Source organism: Melospiza georgiana, chromosome 12, assembly GCF_028018845.1.
Source record: "Melospiza georgiana isolate bMelGeo1 chromosome 12, bMelGeo1.pri, whole genome shotgun sequence".
Lineage (NCBI taxonomy): Eukaryota > Metazoa > Chordata > Aves > Passeriformes > Passerellidae > Melospiza > Melospiza georgiana.
This window is the reverse complement of record NC_080441.1, coordinates 13,449,367-13,475,062: the sequence shown is the minus strand read 5'-3', so window position 1 is coordinate 13,475,062 and position 25,696 is coordinate 13,449,367. Positions and strand designations below refer to the sequence as shown.

General features: G+C 37.6%; 1 protein-coding gene across 1 annotated transcript; it reads left to right on the top strand.

Moving 5' to 3' along the window:
* Window positions 1-1,687: 1,687 nt before the first annotated feature.
* Window positions 1,688-2,656, top strand: LOC131088617 (testis-specific serine/threonine-protein kinase 2-like). Its single transcript, XM_058032818.1, has one exon. The coding sequence runs from the start codon at window positions 1,688-1,690 to the stop codon at window positions 2,654-2,656; it is 969 nt and encodes a 322-aa protein (XP_057888801.1).
* The last annotated feature ends 23,040 nt before the right edge of the window (window positions 2,657-25,696 follow it).

Sequence of the window (25,696 nt, the reverse complement as noted above, 5' to 3'; positions counted from 1 at the left end):
GAGCATGCCTGATACATTTTGGGTACCTTGCACCAAATATAAAAATGTCTAGATGCAAAACAGATTTCCTAAAGAATTAACAGAATTGACATGAAGATAAGCTGGAGTGGTTTTAAGCATGAGTAGGTGATATGAGGCTATTCAACATTTAATACAAGGCCACATTTTTATTTACACCTGAAAAGAACCAATTAAATTAATGTCCTGGAAACAACCACATGTAATAGTCCACCATAAATCTTTATGCATTCTTGCATGTATTTTAAAGACTTTTCCTCCTCTTAGTTCTTTCCAATGTCAGCACAATGGTTATTGCCTTCCCTCTCACAGTTCAGAAATTGGCTGCACTTTCAGGATAGCAAAGGCATGATGCTGAATAGTAAGACCTATACTTTGAAATTGTCCATGCCCTTAAGAACATTTGCTCTGGAATAACAGCAGGGAATTGCTCATTTCCCCTTACCCAAAAATTTTCCCTTCCATGTGCCTGATAAAGAATAAAACAAAAACATGCAGAGCAGTGTGTGCTAAATATCCACTGCAAATTCTCCTTAAACTCAAAACAAAAGACTTGATGCAATAAGAACATGCATCATTTAACATGGAAAAAACCACAGGTTTAATCCCTTGGGAGCTACTATCATTCCAGACTTACAGTTGAACTTTTTGGTTTGTTCACATTTATAGTAATCTTAGAGAGTCTAGAATAAAATCTTCAGTTTAAAAGAATGCCATCAGTTTGAAAGCAACTCAGAGTATTTTACCTAATATCAAAGAACAGAACTACAAAATTATTATTAATATTATTGAAAGTGATTGCAGGTTTCTGTGATTTTCAATTCTTTAATCTGGTTATGTGGATGTACCCCGCAATGTCATCATGGCTAATAAAAATTAACTTTTCTCTACAATTTCTTGGGGAGTTTAGTTGTACTAAGTGCGAAAAGCAAGGAAAGTAATGTGCATACAGAGGGAAATTATTTGCAGTGACAATTTTGAATTTCCATAGAATTATTTTCTTCTGAAATAAGGAGACTTCTAGAACTCTCATAACAATACTGACATAAAACACTGAACTGGTGGAACTCCCAGTACTCCCTGGAAGACTTAGGTTGGTCTGCTGTTAATGTAATCAAAGTCAACAAACATGATTTATTAACAAACCAGGATCTATCATACAACTGGAGAAAATAAAAGAAAGGGGTTTGGATACACTGTGCACTGCTCCTCAAAGTCTCAGTCCTCAGGTAGTTTTTGTTATTTTCCTAAAATCCACAAAAAATGCAGAGTATGTTGTATTAATGATGTACAGCAACAGCACAACTGAAAAACAACATTACAAAACTAATATACAAAAACAGTCCTCCTACTTTGACCATGTTAAAAGGAGAAACATATCTTGGAGAAATTATCTCCGTTTTCTGATGGCAGTGCACAGGAGTGACCATCAGTGACAGCACAGAGCAGCCAGCGCCTCCATGCAGGGTTTTGCCTCCGTGATGTCACAGAGCAGTTCCATGAAATGACAGAAAGCTCCTTCCAGGGTGACTGTTCATGAGATCACCCTGTAACCGCCCACACACCTGGCCCAGAGTTCTCCTGCAGCACCATCAGGCGTGGAGCACAGCCCAGCAGCACAGGATGCAGAGCAGCTCCCGCTGGGGCAGGTCCCTGCAGCTCTCCCACGATGGATGCTGTGGTGCTTAAAAAGAAGGGCTACAGCCTCGGTGCTACTCTTGGAGAAGGCTCCTATGGCAAAGTGAAAGCTGCCTACAGCCACCGCCTGAAATGCAAAGTGGCCATCAAGATCATTGACAAGAAGAAAATTTCTCAGAATGTCCTGGAAAAGTTTCTCCCCAGGGAAATGGAGGCTTTGATGAAACTGCACCACCCAGCAATCATTGAAACCTATGAGATTTTTGAGACTTCCACAGGGAAAGTGTACATTGTGATGGAGCTGGGGGAGAAGGGCAGCCTCCTGAACTACCTGAGCAACCAGGGGGCAATGGAAGAGAGCGCCGCTCGCTCCAAGTTCCAGCAGCTGGCTTCTGCCATCCAGCATTGCCATGACTTGGACTTTGCCCACAGGGACCTGAAATGTGACAATATCCTTCTTGATGATGGCCTTAACTTCAAGCTCTCAGATTTTGGCTTTTCAAAACCCCTGTGTCGAGATGGAAATGGAAAAACCATTCTCAGCAGCACCTTCTGTGGGTCTCTTGCGTACTCAGCCCCCGAGCTGCTTGAGCATATTCCTTGTGACCCCAGGATTTCGGACATGTGGAGCCTGGGCATTATCCTGTATGCAATGCTTTTTGCTTCACAGCCATTTGACAGTTCCAACGTCAGGGAAATGCTCCAGGTTCAGAAACAACAGAAGATTCCCTTCACGAAGGGAAAAAATCTCTCTACAGACTGCAAGAACCTCATCGTCCACTTGCTCCACCCTGATGTGTCCCAGAGGCTGTGCATAGATGAAGTTTTGAGACATCCCTGGCTGCAGAACCCAAAACCCACGCGCAGCCCGCGATTCCCAAACGACCCCAAAGCCAATGTCAAGAAAAGCCCCAAAAAAACCAGGATGGAAAATCCCATTGTGCGTAAGTGTAAGGAGTGGAGGAAGAAATCAGATCCTCTTAAGGATGCTTTCCTTTAACAGGGCCACAATGTTGGCCTCACCTGTAAACTGCATTAGTTTAAATTCACATTAAAGAGATCTTGTCTGAAATTCCATGTGGCAGTCATGTCCCTGCTCCTGCACAGTGCTCTTGAAGGAGGAGCTTTAACACTGCCAAAGTAAAGACTGTGAAACACGGGGGAAATAATGAGGGAGGGAAGTTTTAGAACGTGTAAACAAACTGCAGAGGAGGACTTTGTATATAATATTTGAAGGAGGAATGTATTTTGAACTTAATAATGCAATTTTTTAAATATATCTGAATATCAGACCTGGTGCACTTTATAACAATTTATAACTATTTCAATATTCAGACTCTAGGATCTGCCTAGACATACTGCTTATGAATCAAAATTTATCTGATTTTCTTTTTTAAATTTGAGTCTTTCAACAAAAAAATGTGCAATGGAAACCATTTCCCTATTGTTAAAAATTAACAGAGATTACAAATCAGTTGTACCATAACACAAGTTTTAACTCAAAAGGAATGAGGGAAAGGTTTTTCATTAATTAGGAAGGAAAATTTAAAAAAAACACACATCCAAATATCAGCTGCATTTTAACTGAAACTTATTGGCTCAGCCAAAGACATACATGAATTTCTTCTTCTATAACAAGAAATATTATTTTAGACATTAAGAAATAAAACATATACCTTCAATGCTATGGTTGTTTAGCCTAAAACTCAAAAAATAATGTTAAATATTTTACTTGCATTACAGCTCTGCAAGGTAAAAGCCTGCAAAATGACAAGTCTCCTGTCCCATTGGTGTAATACATTTACTTCTAGGTCCCACAGGATTGATTCAATTGGTTAAGTTATGCAAGCACACATTTACAGGCCAGCCACTTCCTGCAGAAAAGCATCAAAAAATGTCATGTGGGTAAAATCCAATCCCAGTGGGGACTTTGGGAGGTTTATTACGCAATTCTTTGGTACGCAAATAATTGCCTGTCACTAAAAGTAAAGCAAAACAAATATAATTTCATGGGTCTGCTTGGCTAGATATATTTGACCAGTTATTGATCTACAAAGGTATTCATCCAACACCTGAGGATGTTGTGCACACAAATGATGACCTACTCATCATTTACTATTGCTTAGAAAGGGTCAGGCTACTATGTTTAACTCTCTATAAAATAGAGAGAAAGTCGAAGTGCTACTGAAAAGCAGCAAAATGTCAAAAAGTACTTTAACATACAATTTGACAAGACAAAAATTATGTTTATCCATTATTTCACCCATTACTCTTTACAGAAAATCTGCTGTTCCCATTAAAATATTATGCTAAAATATCAAATATAAAATACTGCTATTGGCAAAGCCATCAAATATCAAAAAAACTGATGATAATTAAAACTATTATTTCCATTTAGTAAGTGTGGAGAACCAAATCTATCCCGGGGAAAGAAACCTTTTTGCTTAATAATGTGAGATTATTTTTGATGCTAAGAACTCGAATGCACTCTGGAATAATTACAAACCTTACTCTGAGTAGTCTTCTGCCTCAGAGAGTGGATTAAAAGATGGATTGTACAAACAGCCATTCAGCAGAGCTCTTACTATCCTAAATAATCCAAGGAGAGACAAAGTCAGATCCAGCTCTAATTAACACTCATTGCTCATGGCAGGAGAACATTAACATGGTACATTTCCACTGGCACATGTTTAGAAGTCACAGCCATTGAAAAGGACACTTGGACAAACAAAGTGGAGCTTATGAATCCTTTGAGATAGCAGTTCAGTAGAAAACTTAAAAATATAGCTTATTGTTATTTTGCTTTCATTGATTTAATCTGGGACCAGAATACAGTACTAAAAAAAAGGTACTAAAAAAAAAGGAAGCCATGAAAAAAATTTTCTTATTCTATTTTAATTTTGCCACTTACTATTGCATTATCAGATACCAGATACAAGAGGAAACATGACTGGAAATAATCACATGGGATGTGCCACTAAGAGGTGTGACACCTCTTCCTGCTGTACTAGCAGCTCCTTGGGCAGTACAGGCACATTCTTATTTCCAGTTCTGTGGCCAAGATACGTCTGAGTGTACAGCCAAAATCAAAAGGCAGGACAGCTCTCTTACCAGAGACCTTTCTAGGTGATTTTATTACAGATGCGGGCTGCTCTGTTTTGTAAATTGTATAACAGAGAGCCTGACATGCATCTAAAGAGGGTGGATTTTGCAATTCTGGTCTTCTTGGGAATTCAGTTTTATTCCAGTCCTTTTAAGTAAGACAGGACATGCCATTGAAAACAAACATCTATAAGTCCTAAAAAGCTTCTAGAGAAAGAGGACCTATGAACTGTACTGGTGAATGCCACAACAAAACAAACTAAGCTTACTAAAAATATAATTCAGTTGAATGCAGTAAATGGGGTAAAATGTGTCCTGCTATAAATCTGTTCAAATGGCACTGGGTTTACCTTAACTAAAGATCATAGAATCATATATTTACTAAGGCTGGAAAAGACCTCTAAGGTCTCAAGCCCACCCATTAAATCAAGTCTGCCAGGTCCACCACTAACCACGTCTCCAAGGACATCATGAATGTATTTTTTGAAAACATCCAGGGATGGTGATTCCACCATGGCCCTGGACAGCCAGTGCTGGAGCCCCCTTTCAGTGAAGAACTTTTTCCTGACATCCAGCCTAAATCTACACTGGCACCACCTTCCTCTTGGTCCCATTGTTTGTTACCTGAAGGAAAACACCAACCCCCTGCCTGCAGCCTCCTTGCAGGCACTTGCAGAGAGTGGTGAGGTCCCCAAGCCTCCTTTCCTCCAGCCTAAACAACCACAGTTAACTCAGCTGCTCCTCAGCTCCCTCAGCTTCTATCTCCTCAGATTTCAAGAGGAATCAATACCACACACCTAGCACTGGGGAATGAAAATGGAGATTGTTGTAATCACTAATGTTTCAGATCAAAATTTAATTTGCACTTTCCTCTACACATTACAAGTGATTAAGTGAGTTTTAGAATCATCTTTTCCTTAGCCAGAAGTGTCCACACTTTCTTATCTTAAATCATTGGCACTTAAATTAATGGCTTTTATCTAACAGATACAGCAGTCATAATAAATATTTAAGATAACTATTTAAATTTTGGCTGTATTAACATTATAATGTAAAGAATCTTAATTTTATTTGCCTCAATAAATCAAAGATTAAACTCACTCAGACATTTTATCTTGCTTGCCCTTAGAATAACTAAAGAAATTCACTTTAAATATTAAAAATGTGTCTTCATTTTATGAGCTTTGTTCATTTCCATAAATTTAGTTTGAAAATAAAATTATTTCTAGTACTTACTGGAATGCTGATAATGAACTATTGAATTAATATTTTTGTCTCCATCTAAAAATCACTTGAACTCATTTGAAGGGGTTGGATTCTTAAAGGAGAACCTGTCTCAATTTATGCTCCTTGCTATGGCACTCAGAACCATATGAACCATCGTGGACATTCCATCAAAAAATGAGGTTCAGAAAGTTACAATTTGTCAAAAAGTCTCAGTACTATCCCTTGAAATACCATGCATAATATTTATTGAAGTATATTTCAACACTCAACTTCACAATGAAATTTTGTAAGATTTCTTTCCAATTCCTGCAAGGGTTTTCAGTTCAATGAGAATTAATAATTTTGCTCACACAGATACTGTTTCCAAAATAAAACCTATAAACATGACCATGATGGTCTCTGTACAGCCAGTAGAAGTACTTCAAAGCACAAAAAGAAAAATTCCAGTGAATAACTTTGTTGGTGGTACAAAAGGGTGTGATTTGGTGGAATTGTGCAGAATTTGCATGCAGCACACACCAATTTGGCTGAGTGTCCAGGACAGCACTCCCATCTCCTGGAGTATCATTACATTTTCCCCAGAGGCTGTATCTTTACTTGGCTGGCTGTGTTGTGTGTGCTGCCCCCTCCCTGCCCTGCCAACCAGCAGGGCTCTGGTGCCTCCATCCAGCTTCCTGGGGACTCTGGGGACAGATGGCTCCAGGGCAGCCAAGGGCTGTCTGGAACGGTGACCCAGACGTCTTGGCACTATGCAAATACCACTATCAGTCAATCATTTTATTATAAATACTTGACAGCCCAGGGTCCACTGAGCTCTCCCACTGGCAGTGGCTGCACTCCAGGAGCTCCTGTTGAGCAGGGACAACTCTCAAGGTTACCCTCAAGGCTGAAAGGTTCCTTGACACAACAGATCCTCAGGGAGTGATCAATAGAGCCCCAACCTTTGAAATCTTAGCCAAGTGATACCAAGGATTGACTGTGCACATAAACTCCTCTGGACATAAACCACTGGCCAAGTCTGAGACGAGGACTGGATCCAGCTGCAGCCTGAGAAGGAGTCTAGAATGCAAGGGGTCCTTCCTGAACCTCATGACTCAGTGGGAAAGTCTCCCTGACAGTTTTTTCTGACCTTGTCCTTTAGGCAGTAAATTGTCAAGTGTACCTTGTTAAAGCACTGTCACATTCCCCATTTGATTTTGTTAACTCACTATTTTATGTTAACAAGGTTTACTGCTGCTTCTCTCTCCAGTGAAGTGCATCACTCCACTCAGGGCAAGGTGCAGTGGACGGAGGGAACAGGTGAAAGGGGTTAACAGAGCAGCACTGGAAGGAATAAACATTGGAGGGAATAAACATTTGCTGATTCTTCTATCAGAAAAGACAAGTTATCTGTTATGCCACTTGACAGCCTGTAAATGGATGAATGACTGCCTTTAATAGTGGTGATATTTACTGCCTCAGAAACCTAATTCCTTTGACCTGAACAGAAATGGTCACAGTCATTAGAGCTACATAAATACAGCACTCAAATCTTCTTGAGCACATAACAGTCCCATGAAAAAATCACAAGACTATTCATAACACAAGACACAACCAGAACAAAAATTAATCTTTCAGAACCTGAGTGTTGAAAATTGTTCATGACAAATTTTAATGGACCAAAACCAAAGTTCATTCAAGTCATTTGGAGTCCTTGGTGTTGGTATTTTCATCAGCACCTAAACCTTCATCTTATTTACAAAGATAATTTCTATTATGCTGTTTTACCCAAGCAATTTCTGCAAGATGAGACCATCTAGACACGTTAGGTACTTAGTTTACTAGATTGTGTTAGACACCTAAAATTAGCATAAGTCCCAACTACATTGCAGCATTTAATGCGTTTATCTCACAGTATCCTTGTAAAGAAGAGGAATAACATTATCTCAGCTTTACAAAGTGAATCTGAAACACAGGATGAATATTGAACTTATAAAGCATATTATGTACTCAGATCCTATAAGCACTGAGTGCCTGATTACTGTTAAAAATCTGAGCATATGTGTTATAATGGCTAAGTCACTGAGAAACATAATCTGTGACAAAAATGATCTCAATCAGGAGCAGTAGCCATGAACTATAGTGAACTATTACTGCTGCCTCTCTTTTTTCTGCCTTTGATGAGGTTTAACTAAAAAAAAAGAAAAAAAAACACAAAAAAGACCAAAGTGAAGAAAACCCACCAATTTCAAGCACACATACTTGTTGAAATATGATGACTACAGCATCTCTTTGTTACACACATCTAGATATTCAAAGTTTGCCAAAGAAATACTTCAAGTCACTTCTGCCTAGGATTACATAAAATTCTAAATATTCCAACATATACAAACTTTAAAATAAAAGAGCTGAATTTTCTTCATGCTTTAATCATTAACTTTCACTGTACCAATACCAAAATGGAAAAGCAAATAAAATGGGACTGGTTTGCTTGCTCTCCAGGATCAACTTGGTCTGATAGTTCATCCCTACCAGTCCTGCTCAACACCAGCAATCAGCTTTGAGATGTTATTTTTTTTAAATGCTGTTCAACACAGAATCATCAATCCAGCAAAGTACCTGCCAGGATATATTCACCTGCAGTTTAAGAAAATTTTGTGGGTTAATCAGAGAAAAATTTCTGCTTTTCTGATGCAAAGCTGTGAGCTTTACATTATCTTAAAGTATGGGCAATCCACCAAGGAATTACGTATTCAGAGAGTTTTTAATGAATATGTATACATTAGTCTTTTATGATTTTCCTTAAAGGAAAATAATACATCAAAGCAAAGCTAGTTTGGCCTACTACGGAAATGATTTCTTCTGTATACTTCAATGCATCTCAGAAATGGGTTTTCTTAGTAATAAATATTTCTGATGAGGAGGAAGAAATATTTAGTTTATTATTTTCCAAATGCTTTAAAGTAAAAAGGCCAAAATCTTATCTTGATTTTGTAAGGCTATTGTGATTTAAACTAAGCAGTGATACAAAAAAAAATTAAAAATCACTAAAACAAAGCAAAATAATGTTTTCTAGAATTAGCTTCTTCCCTGTCTAGCCACAGGACCATGAGTACAAAAGAACTAGAAGTGTCTGAATCTTGTGCTAACTTCACATTACTGCTAGTTCTGACATAGTCCACAGCTCCAAGACTGTTCTACAGTATTGTCTCCATTGTCTTCTTACTCCTTTACATCCTTCCAAAGGATACTTTGCATTTCTGGGAAATAGTACAGAATTCATGAACAGTTGCTCAATAGCAGTTTGAACACAACATATTGTTCACTGTTAAAAGAGAGATTTAAGAACAGTTCACAGTATGTTCTAGTCTTGTGTCTAGTGTTCTTTCCTTTTCATGTCCAGATGGGACTCCCATTATCCTCCTTTTTTTCTTGTATGATTCATCACCAAAGATTTCCCTCATGCACTTACTGCAGCAGGTGTTCTATCCCTTTTCTGTATTCATATGGAAACCTATGAGGAGAAATATTGAACCAAAAAACTAAATAAAATGGAATGTAAATTAAAATATTTTTAGTTCTATGTTTTAGTGTATTGACCACACATATTAATATTATTATACTCAACTGTAGCAGAGGTCTCAAAACCTGATGTGGTTGAACAATAGTATAAATTTATTGTATTCGTGAGTGAAGATGCCTCAAGCAACTTGTAAAAAGAATCCCAGCTAAATAAAATTTGGTTGTAGTGAAAAGGTTTCCTGTCTTGAGAAGATCCACTCCAATTAGGCTGCCTTCTGTGAGACCACTGTTTTATCTTCCTACGTGCTGTAAACTTCACATTCTGTCATTACTGCCAGTAATTTCTGTAGAAACCACCACTCATGAATGCAAAAACAGAGCAATGTAGAGACAGGAATCAGGAGGCATCTAGCAGGAAATTTCTGGGTATTCCTGTGGAAATTCAAAACTACTTTTTCCCCATTAAACTTGTTTCCACAGTTCTTAGGGTTCTTTTTCAATCAAGGCATAAATCTCCCCTTAAAGAAAAATGTAAAAACCAACAAAAACACATTAACATTTCTAATGCTAGAGTTAATTTGGCTACTTATATTGGATTCATCCTAATTTCATATGTGACAGCTCCCTGCCTTTCTTCTCCCTTTTTTAATCTAATGGGTGTCAAAGCACATTTTCTACATAAGCAACAGCAGTTTTGGCCTCTGTTTACATGTTCTGTTTAAGCTGTAGCCCTGGAAGGGGCTGGATGTTATTAAAACTGCTTTTCATCTCATAATTGAAAATATTGAAAAGTCAGAATCTGAACTACTTGGAAGTAATGCAAAGCAACCTCTTGATTGCCCCAAAATAATCACCTTGCATAGCCGCACTTCTCAGGTCAGCTTTTGAAAGGGAAACAACCACGTGAAGAAAGCCTAAGCTCAGTTTTTACTAAAATCACCACAGCCAAGGCTGGTGAACCTCTGTCAACAGAGACTTCCCCAGAAACTGATCAACAAAAATCAAGTGTGTGGATCTACAATTTCAACAAGTGGGTCTAGATTGCCCAAACGTACTCTAAAACAAAACCTTTTTCATCCTGCCAGTTAAAAAGATGGGGAAAAGTGCTTTGGAGCTAACATTTCCTTGAGGATATGTCAGTGATGGAACAGCAAGTTGGAGCCACAGTCTCCTGCAGGACTCCCAGGTATTCCTGATATTCCACTTTGGATGCAGCTCCCTCTCCTTCCAGCCCACCCCACATTCACATCTAAGGCATAGCTAAAATCTAGGTACATGGAGGTGCACAAACTCATGTTGTGCTCAACAACAAACATTTAGGTCTTTTGTAGAATCTCTCAACATTTATTTTCAACATAAAAAAAATGAATTGTTCTGGATTTTAACCTGAGGACTTTGCTCAAAATTGATGCTAAGCTTGAGACTAATTAAATATGACACAAGGTAGTGTCAGGTTGGATTAGCTTTAACAAACTACTGTATCAACAAAGGGGAAAATAAGGTAAAGATTGGATTTTCTAACCACAAATATTCTTTCTCCTCTGTAGTGAAATTGCCAGAGACAAGGAAATGTGCTGCAGCAAGTGAAATGCCAAAATACACTTTCAGATAATCCTGCAAAATCTGCTCCTAAACCCATCCATCAGTGTTTGGAAATACTGTCACCCCATGTTCTCTCAGGTAAACAGTCCAAGGGAAGTCACCTCTGTTTTCAGACCAAGGGCTGGATGTTTGTTTGTGTAACTTTTGCTGTTTTGCTTTAAATGGAGAAATTGCCGCTTAAGATGAAGTCACAAAAACACAAATCACAGTTTATAGTACAACAGCCAGCAACTCTCATTTACTTAAACTCCAAGAGTGTAACATTTTGCTTGCAGCACATGGCAGAAGTTCCCATTAATTTTAGTAAAATCACATGTACATTAATTACACGGAAGTAATCCATATATTACCATTTGCAGGTGAACTTGTATTTGGGGTTCACATTTTAAAAAATTGCTAGAATAAGCTCAGCTTCATAGATTAAATTAAAAAAAAAAAAAAAGCATATTATGTTGTTTACACCACAAATCCATCTGGCACAGAAGGCAAAAACAACTGCTGGATGAATAAAAGCTATGTTAGAAATATAAGGGCTTTCCATATAAAATCATGTCACTAAGACAGTAAAATAGTAGTAAGTAGCAGGAGTTTCAGCAGTAGGAAATTATATGGCTCATGACTGTCACCTCTGGTTTGCCTTCCTCTAGTTATGTTTTACATTTGAGAGGAATCACAAAAAACCTTGGCAAGAGTAGAGCCTCACATATTGACCCAAACTCCAACCCAGTTTTTCATGAGGTTACTTCCTCTAGTCTAATGTATGAATCTAGAAAAATACAAGGAAAAAAGAAGATCAAACCCATAATAAAGTGCAACATTCATAAACATTCTGAAGTAAACTAACTCACTTCAAATTAACCACTAATAAACTTACAATTTTATTTATGAAGTGATTGTTTTAGAAACAGAATGCCTGAGCAATGCTGGAATGGACAAGATCTGATACTACAGAAGTTATATCCAAAGGAGATGTTTTTGTTCCTCCTGTTCGAGTCCTCACTTCTGGTCTGTTCTGCACAGTTTCACAGATAGATGTGTCTCTGTTTACCTGCCCACAGTTCAGAACAGCAGCTCACTGTCTGAACAGGCAGCTTTTCCTCAAACCCAAAATCTACTCACGGAATAAAATACTACCATAAATATGAATGCAGTCCAAAACATTTTAAATACAAGGGTAAGAAAATCTGTTTTAATAAGTTGAACACTTCAGAACTTACAAAAAAATATCTTTCCTAAATATTAAGGGCTGCAATCACTGTACCTGCCAGATGCTTTCCAGGAAACAAACTTTCCATTCAGGTATAAACTACTACTGATCTAGAAATACTCGGAGACATGTTCCTGGAAAGTAGAAATCCCCAGCTGGTCAGTCACAGGCACTATTGAGTTTCCCATTATTTGCTCATGGAGGCACAATTTTTCTCAGTTAAGCTGATGTTCCAGTTCCCAGCTAAGGCAAAAGAAAAGTCCTGGTAAGCATTCAATTCAAATATAGCAAGATATTGTTTCTACCAAGAACAAGTACTCCTCATAAAGCATATTAATGTTCTTTTGTATGGTTTAAAATCCGGAGAGAATGTCACTTATCTGAACAAGTCATACACTGTCTAGTGGAAAAGTAGATATTTTCTTTTTTCAAGTCTTTAGGCCATTGTAACTATACACAAGGCATTAAAAATCCAAACAAGATAATTTGAAAAGCTCAAAACCAACTCAAAAGTACCACTGCTCTTCAGCAATTACTTTTGAGAGCTGAAGCAGGAAGAAGCATGTAATTATCTTCATCACTTTCACAGCTCTGAGTTTTCCTGGTGACAAGAGAAGCAGAATCACTTCCTTGGACCTGCTGCCAGCGCTGCTTTTTGGTGAAGCCCAGGGCACCTTTGGGCTTTCTGGGCTGCAATGGCACACTGCCAGGTCAAGGTGAGCTTTTAATCCCTCAGCATCCCCAAGTCCTTCTCCTCAGGCCTGCCCTCAATCCATTCTCTGCCCAGCCTGTGTTTGTGCTTGGGCTTGTCCTGACCCAGCTGCAGGACTTGGCACTTTGCCTTGTGGAACCTTATGAAGCTTCCATGATCCCACACCTCAAAGCCCATCAAGGTCCCTCTGGGATGGAATCTTGTCCCTCCAGAATGTCACTCCACACACCTCAGTGCTGTCAAACTTGCTGAGGGGGCCCTCAATGTCCCTGTCAGTGTTAAACAGTGCCAGCCCAGCACTGACTTCTGAGATCACCTCCTGTCACTGTTCCCCACTCAGATATCCAGCCACTGACTGCATCCCTGAGTGAGACCAGCCAGCCAGCAAAACATGGTTCATTTTAAAGACCTATTATACTCACAAAATTGGGACTTATCAATGCAAAGTAAATCCAAAGAAATTTGTCAACTTTGTGGTTTGCTATAAAAGAGGCCATGCAACTATTTCAAGGGTAGCACTTGGAAATGTGCCAGAGCAATAGATTTATTGATTTAGAACAATAAAAAGGCCATATTTAGATAATGGATACATCCAATGCACTCTAAAATCATAAAAAGTGTTGTGCTTGGCTTCAGTGGGTTCTGCTTAAGGACATAGTTTAAAATAATGCAAGGTTATTCATTGCAGGACCACGTAAGACCAAGAAGTTAAACACAACCACTGCCTTTTAAAGGACAGATGTGGTATGGCTAATATTGACTCTTCTACTCTGCATGGTTAGTGAGAGATTAGTATAATCTGCCATTCATTTTGATACTGAAATTAGAAAGATTGTAGGAGATCATTTTGTCCTGAAGTCATATAAGAAAGATGTGGAAGAAAAATCTCTTCAAAGATGCCCTGGCATTTCACCCATCCTTAACCCTTAAAGAGAGGCACCTTTTCTATGCAGTGAGAAAGGAAATAGATTCTATTTGAGCAGAAAATAACAAGGATTACTGAAGAACTCGTGTTAGTCTTTCTCAGGATTGTTATCAGAAGATATTGCTGATATTGATTTTCAAGAACCCCAGCACCTGAAAACTTGCAATGAGACAGAAATCTGATTCACAGAACACAGTGCCACTCACAGTCTGCATGCACACACAAGAGCATGTAACATTAAATTCATTACAAGCCAAAAATTTTAAGTTTCAGTGTTCTTAAGTTTATTATCCAACTACTAATTGTACTTTATCTGAAATAAAATAGAATCAATGGGGATCATCTGTTATCTCTTTAATGAAGGGCTCCACAGTATAATTTGATATTCTAGTTCAGAATACTTCAATAAAACTTCTTGCATGGTGACAACTACTGAAGACATTTAATAACTCCACAATAGCCAGCTTTACTGACAGCACCTTAAGGAAAAGTCACACAGATCTGTTTTCATTGATGCCTTGCAGTCAGAAAAGTGCAAGTATCAAAATGAAAGAAATTAAATATTACTCTTTTTGAAGAAAATAATTTCAAATATTAAAAATTAGATGTCACCTTGGACTATTACAGTAATTCATACTTTTCTCCATTTTCTCTTCAAAAGCCCCATGTTATTCTATTAGATTTTTATTGACATTCAATCAATCTTGTAATAATTTGAGTGCATCTGTTTTTCTATTTTGTTTCTACCCTTGAGCTTGAGTCATAGAGAATTTCTCAGAAGTCATAAATATGCATTTCCAAGTTAGTACAGGACTCAGATTTCAAGGACATAAGAAAGATTGCTTTGCAAGTTTCCTTCCACTCTGTCACTAGAAGTAAAAGCAGTAGCATTTTGCTCCTTGAGGTAAATAAGGTCTTGCTGCTGACACAAAACATCGAAAGAATGGACACAGGATAGAGATGTAGATCTGCAGGGAGAGAAACCAAGCACAGCACTATGAAAGGACACTTGAGTTAGCTGTCAGATGTGGTTCTAAAACCTTCGCTAGTACAGTTTACTTTCTTAGTTGTCTCTAAGTGGCATCCTTTGCTTAGTCAGATTATGCCAGTGTCGATTATCAGACAAGAATAGAACAGTTCTCAGACAGATATGAGAGGGATAATTATACCATAATTAAAACTATGTTAATTGGAGGGATTGTGGTAGCATTCTTCTTCTGTAGTTACTTTTTCTCTTATTACCTGGCAAGGTTTGATCACAAGGCCAAAGCAGGGAGGTTCCTATTTACTTTTACCTTCCCACCTGTGTTCTTTGAAAATGACAACAATTTGGTCAAGTGGGAAGGTTTCAACATTCTATTACTTAATCCAAGATCTGGAGACTGACAAAACTGGTGGCCTAAGTGGAAAAGATAATCATTGCTGTTATCAGTGAGTTCTTTAGACTTCAAAGCAAAGCCTAAAGCACAAAACATGCTGGCTTAATGACAACCACAGTGCTTCCAACACACTCTGAATGTGTGAATGTACTGTCCCTTTTGTAGCAGTCCTAAAGGCTGAATTCTTTCCTGTTGGAGAATTTTGCTCAGACATGGCTTATAGAGTTTTGTTCCGACATGCCATAATCATATACAGCTGATTCAAAAGTAAAAGGCAGCTGTAAGCAGCAAATTCTCAAAGCCTGTTCCTGTAAACAACAAAATTCTCAGGCACGTTTCTGTAAACAGCAGAAGTTCTCAGGTTGTTTTTTAATAACAAGTAAATATCTTGTCCGCGGATAAGTGTGGGAAAGCAAAGTGACAACCATGGAGGCCTTGAGAACCATTCATAACAGGATGAGAAAAACAAGTCTTGGTCTCAATAACAAACCACAGGTATTGAAAACAAAAGGAGGGGTTGGTGTGTAATCTGTAACCAATGACGAGCTCGGGTTTTGCAATATGTATGAACTTAATTAACACAGTTATAAAATGTGCATGTTGGATCAATAAATCGGAGTTTGATGCTGATCAAAGGATGGGTCGTCTCCCTTCACTTCTACACTTTCCTTTTTCTGGGGAACAGAACTGTTTCACATATGCTTTAACCAACCTCCAATATTTTCACTACTGAAGCACTCATCTTTCCCAATCAATAAAACTCAGAGCAAGACCTCAGCACTAATTCCACTGTCACATGATGCTACAAAATACTTTAATCAGAGATGCTTTGCCCGCAGATGATAGGATTCAGAATTCCATAAAGATGAAGCATTTAAATCACTCTGCTTTGTAAATTACAGCTGGTAGTTTATCACTCTCAATGAAGCAGGAATTCTTACAAGTGAAATAGCCCAAATTAATGTATTGCAATACTTAGTGGGGAAATGAATGCAAGCCCTCTGTCCTGAAGAATAGCTAATTTAAATGTTTTAGAATCCCATACTCTGACTCTCCTCCCACTCTCAGTAATTTTGCTCTGGCACAGCCAATGGATTTCCAAGAGATCACCACCAATTTAGACCATCATCATGATTATCTGGTCCAGAGAGATAGTGAATAGGTATTTAAAAATGATATACCATAAAACAAAAAAGTTGTGCTAAAGAATGAGATTCTAACGTGCACCTATGAAAATAAAATTAACATGAAATTAGAAATATTTGTCAAAGCGCAGTGGAAAATCCAAAACAGTCAAAATGAAGGTAGCATATGTGTGAAGGGTAACCAGTTTATCCAAACTAAGAAAATCTTGAACATGTCTTGTAGGGTCACTACATTGCACAGAGTTACTGAATCCATTCAGAAGTGACAAAGATGTCAAAGCAATGCACTTCTACATTGCTGGTAATAGTTAGTCTGAATGGAAAGACTCTCCAAACACCCTTTTATACAAACCCCGAAGCTATAACTGAAGAAAAAAAACACTATTAAAAGAAGACAATGTGATCCTTTAAGAAGTTCAGAAATTACCTTGCTTTCCAAAAGTACAAATAAAGTCTTTGAGGCCAGCTATCATGGGTTTCCATGAAAGGTTCTTCATTAACCTTCTATTCATACATAAAAATTGATTAACAAATCAGCTAAACCACCTGAACAATAAATAAAACAAAATGTCAAACACTTGCTTTTGACTTTATAATTACTTTTGTACATTAGGAACATTGCCTGTGCCGTGGGATGCAAGCCAGATGAGGCAGACAGAAAAATGGCACAGCAAGAACAAGGCTTAAATACACAAAATGCCCTTCCTCAGTGCCTTACAGACAGAAGTGTCTGCACTGAGGAACCTCTCATACTGGAACCTTTGGTGTGATATTCCTGCATTCAGATTTCTCTCTGAATTTCAGAATGAATCACTGTGTTAAAAAATATTTAGGCACAGTTGAGCAGTTCAAGGAACATTTCCCAGGTCAGATTCCTCATTATTTTTCCTTTTTTAATTCCTTTCATAAGCTGCCATTCTCACTGAAGAATTTCTAATGCAGCACTTTAAGGATTCAAATGAAATTCAATTTTCTCTCCAGTCTCTATGTGACCACCTCATTATTATTCTGCAATCAGGAACCTGATGTTCTTTGTCCATTTCAGATACAATCATTCATCTCTCCCATTTCCTATCACTATCAGGGGCTATTCCAACTCTGTTTCTGTCTTTGATTATATTTCTGATAGTCGCTCTGGGCACATAGGATGTTACATGAATTTTTATATTTGTACTACTTACACTGCATTGAGCACAACATAATTTTGCTTTTAAAATTTGTAAACTGCTTTTGAATCAATGAGTAATAAAGTGGGTTCAGTTATCCAGAGATTATTTATTCCACTTCTGAATGAGTCTTCTCAGTTTTTGCTCATACAAAATTCAACTACTCCAACCAAAGAGTATGTGAATATATATAAAGAAAAACTTTTACTTGGTATTGAAAAAGGATACCAATTTTGTAGGATTATACAAAAGGCTGCATAGACAATTCAACATATTCACTGTGCAACAGAAATATCTTTAACAACTACAAGGTTATATAATTCCCTCACCAAAAATATATTGAAATTTATTTTTTGATAAATATTCTACTGTAGAATAAAAATGTTGGAGGTAAAACTTTACAAAAGTCATAAATCAGAGGTTGCATACTATAGTAAGGATGTTTTAGATTAAAAATTATTCTTTTTATGTTCAATGTTATAAAAGCCTATTAGAAATACACAAAGAGTTAAATACCTCTGAAAAACCCCTTGAGTTTCCCATGGCTGCTTTACTTTTTTAGGTCAAAAAGTGTGAAAGACTGTATCAAGAATCATGGCAATTTAGTGTTGCAGAGGCAACACTGACCATTAAAAACTCATAATTTCAAAATCAACATAGCTAGCAAAAATAAAAGAAGGAAATTATCTAAAAGTGCATCTGACTCAGTCCTTCCTGTCTCCTCTCATTCAATTCCAAGAGTGCTCTGGACTACCTGACCTTGTACTGCTGTAAGATGTGAGGAATGGACAACTGGTTTAAAATAGGTCGTTGGGGAGGCTGAGAAATTTGACATTTTTGGGTGTGAGGATGGCACTACATGTTTAAGAATATTGTATAAGATTACATTTAATAATAGGAGATTAGGGATGCCATGTTTAAAATCTAGCATTATATTTTTAAATATTTACCATCTTTTAATTCCATATTTTAAACACTCAAGAGTATAATCAAATGTAATTCTATACAGGATTTTATACATCTGTATAATTAACATATATATTAAGAGTTTCTTTTTAGAATACAAAACTTGAAGGCCTAATCAGTAACCAGCAAGTGCTAATTACACAATTTATATTTGACAGATAATACTTTGAAAAGCACCTGATTTTCAAAGCACTGAAAATTGAAAGCACAAACAGACTTTCAAGTAATACATCCAGTACCAGTTGCATTTTTGTGAGGGATAATTATTTTGAATACACTTCCTCATGAGTATATTTGTGTGTGTGCATGTAATACTGAATGAAGGTAAATAAAACTAAAATTTCTCTGAAATACACTTTTTTACCTCAGAATAAGCAAACTTTTTTTAATGTTTAAAATTATCACAGTAGGTCTGGATAAACATGTGCAATCCTGGTAAAAGTTTAGACTTGATAATTCTGATTTGATGCATACAGAGGACTGTAACATCATGCTTTTGCCACACACCAAACAAGTCCCACCACTACAGAGCACCTCAATATTTCTGCCTATTTAAAAGGGCAAACACTTCCCTTTTAGTAAAGGCTCAGTAATGAGAAAAGCCAAAAGACTCAAAGCTCTCTGTTTTTCACTCTTCACCTGATCTAGCTTGCTCTCCTCTCTCCCTGGGGTCATGTGTCCTGACGAAAGACCTGTCCCAGCACGGGTTCCCATGGAGTCACAGCCTCCTTTGGGCACATCCCTGCTCTGGGGTGGGCTTCTCTCTCTACCAGGACACCAGCACAGCCTTCCCATGGCTCACAGCCTGCTTTGGGCACATCCCTGCTCTGGCCTGGGCTCCTCCCCGGGCTGCAGCTGGATCCCTGCTGCCAGGCCCCCCCTGTGCTGCAGGGCACAGCTGCCTCTCCATGGCAGCACCAGGGGCTGCAGGGGAACCTCTGCTCCAGCACCTGGAGCGCCTCCTGCCCCTCCTTCTGCACTGCCCTGCCTGTCTGCAGGGCTGCTCCTCTCACACATTCTCACTCTCTCTTCTCTGGCCACAACTACTCCCACTCAGGTTTTTTTTTCCCTCTTACCTGTGTTACCACAGAAGCATTATCATCATTCCTGATGGGCTTGGCCTTGGCACCAGTGGCAGGTCCATCCTGGAGCTCTCATTGGCTTTGTCAGACCTGGGGGAAGCTTCTGGCAGCTTCTCACAGAAGCCAGCCATGAAGCACCACTCAGTGCCAAAACTTCCCACACAAACTCAATACACCTTCCTTTCCCCACATGGATAATAAATTCCCTGCTTATTTTTCATTGGTATACTGTGGTAGTACTGGACTACTTTAATACAGCCTCAGAAACTGATTATAGAGATTAGGAAAATCTTGACCCTTGTAAATCAGCACAAGTGCAGTGCCTCCAACCCTTTCACTACCTGATAACTCCTACCAAAATTAGCCTGTAGTCCATCATAACACAATTTATTATCAAGAGAAGGACAGGTCTATACTATGCTATTATAGGTGACATTACTCCACTTAGACAAATTGTTCTCCATTGTTCCTTAGTGAAAAAATGCTACACTTCACCAAGCACCAGAAGTCTGTTTTACCCACCCCAAAATACAACTTCTTGTTATTACCACAGATAAGAAAGTAAGAAAACCTTCCTGGGAACTCTGAAGCTCTACAACAAGTGAGTATTGGTAAATCTTATCTTCTATATTAAACATGCAGCATGTATCTAATTTTCAATATAATCCTAGACTAAGTATTATCAGTAAAAATAATGTGTTTACTCTCTTGATCCACTTCAATGACTTTGTTACAGAAGTAAATGGCATCTCATAGGAAATTCTGAGCAGAATGCTGTGAGATTTCTAAAACCAGCCCTTTTAATATTCCTTTCCAATTTTTTTCAGTAGGTAGGTTATCTCCTGCCTTTTTACACTTTCAAGTAGGCCAGAACCCAAGACAACTTTCCACTAGACAATACTCATATAGGCCTGTGCACATTTTGTGCAGCCTGGAGCCAGTACAAATGGCATGAGAAAAATGAAAACAGGGAATGTATAAAAGGTAGCCATTGTGTCTCATTGCACAAGCTTCAGGTATTTTGTACTCCAGCCCTTAAAGGAACAAATTTTCAGCTTGAGTATATTGAAAGGATCCTGGATATAATTTTCATGAATATGATGGCCTCCACCTTACAGACATTAACTGGCGACTCAGCAGGACTAAGGATGCAAATTGAACCAATTAATATGTGTTTAATAGCACTGGGATATCCATGGCTGGGAGTGGAATCAAATGGAACAGCATCACAAAATAGAGAAATGTGGGTAGCATGCTAAATTTACTTTTTGTAAGTGTAGAATGCCAGCATTTGGAAACACATGAAATGATGCACAAGTTTCCTGGACATTGGAGTCTTTTTTATATGGCTCTAGTGAGAAATGCACACAGGAAATTTTGGTAGCTTTCTTAAAGCCTAAGAACACAATGATGAGGAACATTCAGAATTTTTCCCAATTGTCTTCAGTCTTGCTTTCTCTGAATTTGCAACACCTGAATCAGCTGTCACTAGCCAAAGCTTGAAACCAGTATTCATGTGCACCTATTTTGAGACAGGTCACCTGTCTTCAGCATTGCAATTAATAATTGGGAATTCATGACTGACTCTAAGCATTATAATGATACAAAAAGAAAAGTTTCACAGTACCCTTAAGTTCTACTCTTGATTAAATTATTATTCTCTGGTAAGATACTGGCAAATTCAATAACTGATATGAATTTTACATGATGCAGTTTTGCAATATTGTATTTTGCACCAACTTTGGTGAGATTGCTGCAGGCTGGCAAATTCTGCAGTTCAAGTCCTAAACCTTTTGAACTTTTACTCCTAAATTTTTCTTGGTAATTTCTGATTTTAACATGAAAGTGCCAACATTTAAAGTTGCAAGATTTCTATTTTGTTACTGTCTATCTGGGGATAGACATGAGCACAGTAGTGCCACACCAGGAGAAATTTCAAAATACTTCAAATCAGAAACCCTCCTGGAAGTGACATTGCCTGCATGCTTCCTTCTACAGCTATAAAACATCTACACTCTCTATACCAAACCTTTAGTAAAATTGCTTTTCAATGTAAGATTCCTCTCATCAGCTGATATAAGCACAGTTCTGTATTACAGGATAAATTTAAAAAATAAAAATTTGTGACCTACACGCTTTAGTCTGCAGTGCTATGAAAAGTTGCACTTCTGTAAATTTGCACAAGAATTCACCTTTTTCAAGATGAAATTCAGTATCCTCTGTAGTTCCCTAGCTCTGTAAAAGCAGTCTGAAAGAATTGGCATTGCACTTGCACTGTATTAATTATAAATCAAAGCACTCCCATGGTATCTTCCACTTTAGAATCTCATGTTCCACCAGCAGTGGTTTCCCTACATACAAGATATTCTGGGAATAAGAACTATCAAATTTCAGAAACCTCAGCTGCTGGAATAATGGTTATTTATACCTATTTTCATTGCTTTTCTGTAATCACTTTCTAATGATTTAAAAATCTTCTGGCTTTGTTTGACAGAAAGGCAAAGCTGCTGCTCTGTCTGATCACCATCCTGTCTCTGGCAGGCAGCCAATAATAAGTTTCTTTACAAGTACTGGTAAAATTTTGTTTCTTTTTATGACTAACAAAACTGTGAAACAAGTTTCTGAACTAGGCCAAGAATTATACAGCTAATTTGTATAAAGTTTTGTCTTTGATTCCTTGCAAGGCTTAAACCCGTGCTAGAGACTGATGAGCATTAACCACACCAGGCTCAATTCAGGGACTGAAACAGCCATAAATGCATTTTCTATTTGATTCATCACTGGCCTGCACATCACACACTTGGTTTATGGAGGCTCAGTGGTTGTTAAACTCTACAGTTCTGCGTGTTTGGGGTAATGAAGATCCTTAATTTGATATTTGTGACAAACTAAGGTTGGTGTTCTTTAATCCCTTTGGTGCATGTGTGGATCTTTAGCACATTAAGAACCTTAATTGCACATTATCCCAATGTCTTCTCTAGTTACAATTCCATCATTAACACAAAATTATGCTGAATATTTCTAATATAATGAGGCTATAAAATCACTAGGATTCTATAACATGAAAAAAATTTCTCTGGACCTTAGCTGGTTTGTAGATAAGATGAATACTTAATACTTCACTGAATTCTAGACACATGAGTATAAATGTTAACTTTATTTTTATATAGATCTATACCCTTAATTGTAATGACTTTTTAATGCCAAGAATACTTGGTATCAATGAATTGCAAAACTTAACTTTGTATTAAATTTTGAAGGTATCCTTCATTTAATGCTACGTTGCTGGTGAAGTGATCCATGGTGGTTTTTAATTTCAGATGCTCTTCTCTGCATATTGAGTTCTGTCGATTCATCAGTTTATAACTATTGGTCATAAAGACTTTTTTTTAAAGACAAGGAATTTCCACTTCAAATTTAAATTCCAGATGTGGAGTCTCCTTCTCTGGAGATATTCAAATCCTGCCTGCATGCAATCCTGTGCAACCTGCTCTGGGTAACCCTGCTTTCTGCCTGAACACTAAAAGAAAGAATACAGTATAAAATAAATTTCAGATAAAGTTGAGTAAAATTCTTTGAGAAAAACTTCTCTCCAAATGGATATTGGATATTGACAATTAATGTGCAAAAAGTTATCCCATTTTGCCAAACAAAATCATTTGCAGCAAATGAAACCACATATTAATTTAAAGAAAGGCAAATACAGCAAGTAGTTACAGAAGTTATAGTAAAATGTCAATGTGTAGAATTTGCTGCAGCAGCCTTTAATAACATTGCAAATACCTAAGTATTTAAAAGCAAAACTTCTAGATGTATTACCAGGTAGACTGCATAATGAGATCCCAGAAAGGACATAAGGAATTTTCTGTTACTTCAGCTTCCCTGGCATGTCAAAAGTGCAACTTGTCCTCCCTTGCTCTCAATAGAATAAAATTACTTAATTAAAGAGAACCATTTAGCAGAGAGCCCATGGTAAGGACAGCACGAGGGTGAGGTCCTCCTTCCACCTAAATAATCCAACACACCCCACATGTCTCTGAAAGCCCTCATGAGTTCATATCTGTTATTTTAGCTTTTAGAAGGATTCCCACTCTGGAGATTTAATAGAACAAAGAACAGAATACGTCTTGTGCGTGGAGATAACAGTGATAGCACGATGCAGCCCTGGTAATCATCCTGTGTGTGAAGGTTGGAGTGACCCACCCAGGCAGCAGCTCTGTCCTCTCCCCTCCTGCTCTGATGTCCCAGGCAGCCTCACTCAGAGCCAGTCCTGTGTCTGCAACCTGATAAACACACAGCTACAAACAGTTTTAATCCTGCACAAAGTGGGTTCATCATAAAATCACTTTGATTTCCTTACACTACATCTGACTTAAGCCTTCATTAATTCTAAGAAAATCAGTAGGTGATTAAAGCAATTAGCACATTTTGATTTTTCACAGCTCTGTAGCTACTTTTAAGCTGCATGTGATCTGTCATTAACTTGGCATTTTGTTGCAACTGAAAAATGATCTAAGCCTCAATAATCACAGCCATATGATTGCAAGCAATCAGAAATCAGGTGAGTTACAACAAAAAATTATGATTCACACAAGATTAACACATTGTATTACGATGCTCTTTACTAGGAATGGGTATTGATATCCAAGCAGAGGGATACAGGGGTTTACACTGTAAAGTTATTTATTCTTAATGCACCCATCTAATCTGATTATTCATAACACTGCTGCTAGATAAGTTTATTTTACTCATGTAGTTCAGCCTAGTATTTTGAGTAGAAGGTCACAAGTTAGAAGAACCTGGCTGATGAAGGTAAAATGCTGCCCTAACATAAAACTGCTCTTCCTGTTCTATCCATTAATTGCTGTTAGATATGCTTCCCTAATGATTCACTAAAACAAATTCTATGGATTTTTTTCTCCTCACTGCAGATGGAGAGAGAAGAACTCTGCCACAATTCTCTGAAGCAATACATTTACATATGTAGCAAGTCTATTAATTTTCATTTTCACGATTCAAGACAAACTGACATTTTTCTCTTCACTAGTTAAGTAAATTCTTTTCACAGTATTTCAAAGGCTGTTCCTAGCCCATGTTTTTCCAGCACATTAAAGTTTTCTAGTGTTTGAGGTTGACAAGTATTAGTATCCAGACATTTACATTGCAGTCAAGCCATTCATAATAAAAAGTTTCAAATCAAACCTCAGAAGCTGGGACAGTGTATTTTTTAATCACTAAACCAGGCTTATACAATCAGACTTAAAAAGATAGGGAGGAAAAAATCAGAGCAGTTATGATTTGAACTTAGAGTGAAAAATAATGCAAATAAAGACCAGGCTTAGTATAACCAGCATGTGATAGGACACCCAAATGCATCTCGCAAAGTGGAGATTTTTAATATATTCATTACCTTGGGTGGAAGTCATACATCTGTTAAAAGACCTGAGAGCACCAATATATCTTTTATTTCTCCAAGAGCTTCTCCATATTCTATTCCCTTCTCAGGTAACTATCAGAGACTTCAGCCTGCTCCAATAAAATTAAAAGTACTGTTGGCCACTATTTGACTGTGGTAGTTTTCTAAACCAAAAGGCCATACTTTGAGACAAATATGAATAAGGAAGAATTCCCCATCACTCCTTCCCCAAATGAAAACTGAATCTCTGAGCTTTTCTCATTAACCAAAAGAGGTTTTAATTTAAAACCTTGGAGACAGTAAAAAATACTTAAATCCAGCCTCTTTTCCTGATTTCCTCTGGGATTTAAGGCAGGCTGTGTAATCCAGCTGCTCTAATTAGCACAGCAAACTGCAGTTTTGCTTATAAGAAGAAACAAATTAAAACTTTATTCTTCTGTTTCTCAGTAAACTGTATTCCCCAAATAAAATAAAGTCTCAGAAGAGTAGTAAAGATAGAATACATTTCATATAACTTTAGTTTGACAAAAACAGGAAAAAGGTTTCCACCTTTTCATAATTTACCATCTTGATTTTTTATTGATATTAATGTTGTGTTAATGTCAGTCCA